The 7,278-nt window shown below is 46.8% G+C and overlaps 1 protein-coding gene across 4 annotated transcripts in view; it reads right to left on the bottom strand.

The window, feature by feature from the left end:
- Positions 1-3,800: 3,800 nt before the first annotated feature.
- LOC109913373 (G patch domain-containing protein 2-like) overlaps positions 3,801-7,278 on the bottom strand; it is a 22,530-nt gene continuing 19,052 nt past the window's right edge. For all 4 annotated transcript variants that reach the window (XM_048600357.1, XM_048600359.1, XM_048600358.1 and 1 more), the window contains one exon: positions 3,801-5,100. In XM_048600357.1, the coding sequence (XP_048456314.1) occupies positions 4,916-5,100 (185 nt within the window). In that variant the 3' untranslated portion in view covers positions 3,801-4,915. The remainder of the gene's footprint in view (positions 5,101-7,278) is intronic.

Here is a 7,278-nt window from a genome sequence, read left to right as displayed (position 1 = left end):
CCTCTCCTGAAGGTGCTGACTCTCACTGCGGTACAGGGTCCCCCTCCCGTCCTGAAGGTGCTGACTCTCACTGGGATAACAGGGTTATGACTGACGGAGTGCTACATTGGGTCAATTTTTTTTATTTCAAAAATATACTTTATTCATAAAAAATATTTATTTCTGTACATAATCACAAATGCAGTTCAGTTCTGTACAGTAGTACATCAAGGAAACAAACAATATTGGAGTTTGATTCTATCCAAACAAACCATACATCTCTTACACATACAAGACTTTATTCACTTGTATTTGAGGAACTAGGAGGGTCCGATAAATGAAAGGGACCCCATTTATCTTCAGCAGGAAGGCCTCAGACAGTGATCTTTCCCCACTGTGTCTTAGCAGCAGCTGCCCCAAGCTTTAGTGCGTCGCTCAGCATGTAGTCCTGAACCTTGGAACGTGCCAGTCTGCAACACTCAGTTGGGGTCAACTCCTTGCTCTGGAAGGCGAACAAGGTTCAGGCTGACCAAAGAGCATCTTTCACTGAGTTGATGGTCCTCCAGGTATAGTCGATGTTTGTTGCAGTGTGCATCCAGGGGAACAGACTGTAGAGCACAAAGGCCCATATCACGGCGCTGCTCGGGATGAACCTTGACAAAGACCATTGTATCTTTCTCCAGAGTTCCACTCCAAGGCCCATTCCAGTAGGAGATACATGACAGTCTCAAACCCTCCATCCCAGCAGCTACTTCCAGGGCAGCATGCGGTGGCGCAGAGTGCCCAGGATCTGATGGGTAGAGCCCTTCTCACCACCAGCCAAGTGATATCTTGGTGCTTGTTGGAAAATTTTGGTGATGACACATTCTGTCAAGTGACTTTGATAGTCTGCTCAGGGAACCATGCGACAGGATCCAACCTCTCCTTTTCCCACAGGGTCTGAAGGACACTACATATTGACCACTTCCTGATGGACCTATGGTCAAAGGCATTTTCCTTTGCAAATTTCTCTCCAAAGGACAGGTGACATGGAACATTTCAACTACTTGACCAGTCCCACCCTTCACAACACCAAGGACAGTTCGAACCTCTATACATAGTGGCACTTGGTGTTTGCGTACTGAGGGTCTATGCACAGCATGATGCAGCCGCACACAAAGGTGGTCATCAGGCTGAGGGCAGCATCGGGTACTTTCCTCTAACCACACCCCATTATCTACAGTTTTGTACATGGAGTCTCTGCAGACACTGTCCATCTCAGACCTCCAGTGACTTCATCTGACAAAGGAGCAGTGCTATGAAAGCTTGTGATTTCAAATAAACCTGTTGGACTATAATCTGACGTCATATGCATAGGATGGATTGTTGGAGTCTTTTTTTCCCCCAGAGTAGAAGTGTCAATTACTAGGGGACATCGGCTCAAAAAGGAGCAAGTTTAAAGGAGATGTAAGAGGCAGATTTTTTTTTACACAGAGGGTGGTAATTGGCTGGAATGCACTGCCAGAGGTGGTAGTGGAGATGGATACAATAGCAATGTTTAAGATTTAAGAGGCATCTTGACAGATACATGAACAGGCAAGGAATAGAGGGATATGACCACACGGAGCCAAAAGGTTTTAGTTTAGAAAGGCATCATGTATCAGAGCAGACTCGAAGGGTCGAAGGGCCAGTTCCTGTTCTTTGTTCTTTGAATGATTTGGATGAGGTAAGGGAGTTGGGAAGGCAAGTGGGGAGAACGCTACAGAAACTGCAGAGGGATATGGACAGGTTAAGGGAATGGGCAAAATCTTTGCAGGTGGAATATAATGTGGGAAAGTGAGAGATTACACACATTAGCAGGAAGAATAGAGGAGCTGAATATTATATAAATGGAGAAAGATTACTGTCAAACTGGCAGCATTGACATATTTGGGAGACCCTGTGCATAACTCACATACAAGATTTTTCGGGGGCTTGACAGGGGAGATGTGGAGAGATTGTTTCTCCCTGTGGGAGAGTCTAGGACCGGGGGAATCATCTTCCCCCATTTCAGACAGAGAGGAGGATGAATTTCTTCTGTCAGAGACAAGCGAATCTGTGCAATTCTTTATCACAGTGGGCTGATGAGACTGGACTGTTAAGTACATTCAAGGTGGATGGATAGATTTTCAATTAGTCAGTAAGTGAAGGGTTATGGTGAAAAAGCAGGAAAGTGGATTTGAGGATGATCAGATCAGTGACAATCTCATTGAATGGTGAAGCAGACTCGATGGGTTGAATGGCCTAGTTCTGCTCCTTTGTCTGATGGTGTTGAGGTGATGCAAGGTAAATCCACAGCGACACAGGCTGTGCCATGCCCCTGTGTTTGAGTTATCCTCCTTGTCCTTATGACTGGTTTGTAACATGGATGCCCATGTTCATAAGGGTAATTGTCTATGTAAACACATCACACTGCAATGTGACTGCCTCCACTAGGGGCACCGTTGTGAGCAGCATCTGCTTTGTAGAATCATACAGTAAAGAGGCCCTTCAGCCCAGTGTTTCAATACTAATGTGCAGTTTCTTTAATTCCCCAGGGTCCAGGAATGTTGAGGAGAACTACAGGTCAAATTTCAGGAGTTTCATTCAAGCAAATTTATCCAGGTACTGTAGTTTTTAATTAAGTTTTTGTTTAGAAAAGAGGTCAATTTCCACTCTGACCTGTCCAAGGGCAGAAACAGAATTACCCGACTACACATCAGGCTGCTCCTGCAGTTTCGCAAGTGTCACTTGGAGATCTATTCCTGACCTGTTCCTATTTCTCATTTACACAAAACCCTCAGCGAGATCAGCTGATCCACTCACACCCAGCTGTAGTCCACCAACCCCTCGACCAACTCCTCCACTGTCTCCGATCTATTCGACATTCTGTACTGGAGGAGAACTCCCAATACAGAGACCACCATTCACCTCCATGTGCTAGCCACAAATGTCCTTCAGCACCCACTGACTCCATCCCTCTCCCTGGACACTGGTGAAGCTGACTTGGCCACGTGCAACATCAGCGTTCTGCTTGCTCCCACGATGAGAGCTGTCCCATCACCTCCAGCCACATCAGCAGGCTGAAACCATCATCCATAACTTGATCACCTCCAGACCCACCAGGCCACTGCTCTCATATGCTGTCTCTCACTCGGCCATCATTTGGACATTAAAAATCATCCAAATGCCCACTGCCACATTCTGTTTCCCTGCCAGCCACAGGATTCACTGATCCATATGGTTCCTGGTCTGCAGAGGTTTCATTCTCATTTCAAATCCCTCCATCACCCCATCCTCCCTATCTCTGTCACCCCCTCCCGCCTCTATACCCCCCCCCCTACACCCCCTCCCTTTCTCTGTCACCCCCTCCCGCCCCTACACCCCTTCCCTATCTCTGTCACCCTCTCTTGCCCCTATACCCCTCCCTATCTCTGTCACCTCCTCCAGCCCCTACACTCCCCTCCCTACCTGTTACCTCCTCCAGCCCTTACACTCCTCCCCTCATCCCTAATCTTTGATCTCCCTCCATTAACACCATCTCTCGCTCGGTTTTGAAGACTGTTGTTTCAAACTTCTCTCTTTGAACAGCTGTTGGTCATCTGCCCTTGTATCTCCTTGAGCCTGCTCGGTGTCAAATTCAGTCTGATCATGTCTGTGGAGCACCTGAGAACATTCTTAAACATATTTGAAGTGCTATACAAATGCAAGCTGTTATTAAAATGGATACAGAAAGACTGACTTACCACATTTCGAGGTGATTTGGTTTCCAAGGGTAAGCGAAGTCTCTGAGAGAAACAGAGGTGGGAACACAGACAGAAGAATGAAACTGCCAGTAAAAAATTTAATGAAAGCATAAAAGGCAATCCGATGAATACATTTCACCATACAGTTTAGATATACCTAAATATTTACATTTAAAATTGTTGTTTAAAAATGTATTGAGCATGTTAGAAGTTTCACATCTTTTCTAGCAAGCATCTTGAGTAATTTGGGATAAAAGGTGAGCATAAGATGAGGTGTGAGAGGGAGCTGCGACAGAAACAGACACTAATACAACTCCCCACTAGAACAGAAAGGTCTGACAGCACAGAAACAGGATGGACATGTGGAGATAGTTCTGAATTCATAACGATCTTCACAACACCCTTTCGACAGGAGTACAGCTTCACAGGAATGATCAAACATTACGAATGAGATGTATCATGATGCGTTATCAATTATATAATAAACTGTGTGCTACTCAGTATAACACGATATATATCATACACCACACCAGGAGCTACTGGCGAAAACACCCCTGTGATGGATTCTCCCATTGCAGTGATGGATCAATGCTGAGTAAGGAGACCGATCACACACAGACAAGGCTGGTGTCATCTCATACAGGATCTTCAAATAAACCCAGACATTATCATTAGGATGTTGAATCTGTGAAATTGCACATCTTATTGTATGTAGTACACTGAATGTTACAGTGCGACATTCCTGTACAAAACAAACGGAGTGTGTCTCAGTGAGTATGTGCAGCACAGGGTGCACAATATGGTGCCATACGCTCAGGGAGGTGAGCAAAGACAATAATTCAGTCAGGGCCCTATCTGAAAGCCAGCTCCAACTCTGGGCATCATGCAGACACCCCCTCCTTTAATCACATGCCCTTTTCAGAGTACCATCTGCTAATCCTGTTGCCTCACTGTGCCGGATTGGGTCCATCCTTTTGGAGTTATCGGCTGAAACAGATCTTGAAGCCACTGGTGGACTGTACTCCCATCTCTCTCTCTCTCTCCATCCTTGGCACATTCACAGCCTGTGTGCAGGGTCATCACTGCAAGATCTGGCAGGAGCTTTACATTCACTGCTCATTTTATATCAGGTTTCCAAGTCCCCCTCAGAGGCTGCAGCTATCTGCAGAGTGGGGTCCATCAGTCAGTCTGTGTCACAGCTGGCTGCTCCCTCCAGGAGACACTGCAATTAACTGGTCCCCCCGTTCGAGGGAGGCAGCGCTATCAGCCCCGGACCCAGCACGGCTCTGGCCCTCCACCCAGTCCATACACGCTGTGTTCTTGCTGCTGCCTGTATCCTGCAGGTTCAGGTCACAGTCTGCATGGTGACACGACACCGCTGCAAGAAAAGGTGAAAACTTTTTACTCGATCAGTTTAAATGGCCCATGCCCCTGTGCCTGTCTGTTTCCCACTCAGGGTGTGGGTATCATTGGCTGGGCACATTCATTTCCCATCCCCAACTGCCCTTGGCCTGAATGGTTTGCTGGGCCATTTCAGAGGGCAGTTGAGTGAACCACATTGCTGTGGGTCTGGAGTCACAGGTAGGCCAGGCCAGGTAAGGATGGCACATTCCCACCCCCTGAAGGACATTATGAACAAGGAACAGGAGGAAGCCAGGAGGCCACTCGGCCCTTCGAGCCTACTCTGTCATTCAATATGATCGTAGCTGATCTGATTTTAACTTCAACTCTATATTCCTTCATAAATGCCAAAAATCTTCCATCCCCTTGGACATCAGGAATCGATCTCCCTCTGCCTTAAAAATATTTAAATTCCTGTATCCACTGCCTTTGGAGGAAAGGAATTCCAAAGACTCTCAAACCTCAGACAAAACTAATGTTTCCCCATCTCTGTCTTAAATGAGCACCTCCTGATGTTTAAAGTATGTTTAAACGATGACCCTCTAGTTTTGGATTCCGTCACAGGAGGAAACATCCTTTCCACATCCACTCTGTGAAGTTCCCTCAGGATCGTCTGTGGTTTAATTAAGTCACCTCTGACTCTTCGAAACCCCAAAGGATACAGGCCCAGCCTTTCCTCATGAGGCAAACTGCTTATTCCAGAGGTTAGTGAAATAAATGGAGAGGTGACAGCCTACTGGTGTTATCAATGGACTGTTGATCCAGAGACCGCAGTAATGTTGTGGGGACCTGGGTTCAAATCCCGCCACAGCAGATGGTAGAATTTTAATTCAATGTAAATCTGAAATGAAGAATCTAATGATGACCATGAACCCATTGTCAATTGTCGGAAAAAACCTACCTGGTTCACTAATGCCATCTTTACCTGGTCTGGCCTACATGTGACTCCAGACCCACAGCAATGTGGTTGACTCTTAACTGCCCTCTGGGCAATTAGGGATGGGCAATAAATGCTGCCTGGCCAGCAACGCCCTCATACTGTTAATGGATTAAAAAAAATGACCCTGAGGAGTTTTTATGACAAACCTGAGGTTATATTGCTTGACAAGACTTTTGATCGATTATGAAGTGGAGGCTTAGGGAGGACAAGCAGGAAGATGGAGTCAGGCCCATAGTCGGGTCAGGGCTGATCTTATCGAATGGCACAGCAGGCTAGAGGGACCAAATGGCCTTTTTTCTGAATACTGATAACCTCATGTTTATAGTTCACAACATTTATTCCAGGTGTGTGGTTTGGGTTGAATTTAAATTCCCCAGATTTCCATGGCTTTGAACCCATGACTCTGAAATATGAAGGGACCTAGTCTATAGGCTGCATTCCCCATTACACGAGGTGACAGGGAGAGAACAGTGAAGGGTAGATGTGGGAGACAGGATGAATAGGAAGCTTCTTATCACAGACTATACCAGGGAACTGATCCTAGCACCCGACAGACACTGTGCTAACAACCCTGCTGCAACACTGGCTGGGTGTTGCAGAGAGTCCCCGGTCAGGCTTGGGCAGGTACAGTTGGCTGCAAAAAATGTCACTACGACTAATCACTGAGATGCAACAGCATCAGTCTCCTGCTAACTCGTTTCCTCCTCCACCTTAAAAGGGAGCGAGGAGAGGGCAGGGCTGCACACACATAACAGAAAGCCAGGGCCTGGGGTCATTTATCAAGGCTGAAAGGAGCAACAGACTCAGCCGAGTGAGAACAGCTACCAAACACACATCAAGCTCTCTGCCTCCAGCCCAGCATCACGAGAGAGGCTGCTAATGATCATATCAAAGGCAGAGGCCATCGGGTGCATAGCAAGATCCCATTAATAGCAGGCACCCTACTTTCCTTTCAATTAATTTGATGTGGGCATAACAGGCGGCACCTGCAACTAGCCAAAAGCACAACTGGCCTTCAGGACATGGGGGACCCACAGTAGACAACATCATATAGGAACACTGTCCAGGGATGATGCATCTCACATGGCCCAATCCCATACAGCTGTATCCTTCCTCAAACTAATCCCACTGCCTGCTAGCCCTGTATCAATCCCCAATCTAAACCCAGTGTCCCGCATCAATCCCCAAACTAATCCCACTACCCCGCTCCCTCCC

Source organism: Rhincodon typus, chromosome 8, assembly GCF_021869965.1.
Source record: "Rhincodon typus isolate 14 chromosome 8, sRhiTyp1.1, whole genome shotgun sequence".
NCBI classification, from domain to species: Eukaryota; Metazoa; Chordata; class Chondrichthyes; order Orectolobiformes; family Rhincodontidae; genus Rhincodon; species Rhincodon typus.
The sequence above is the reverse complement of the archived record's forward strand: the minus strand, read 5'-3'. Positions and strand labels throughout refer to the sequence as shown.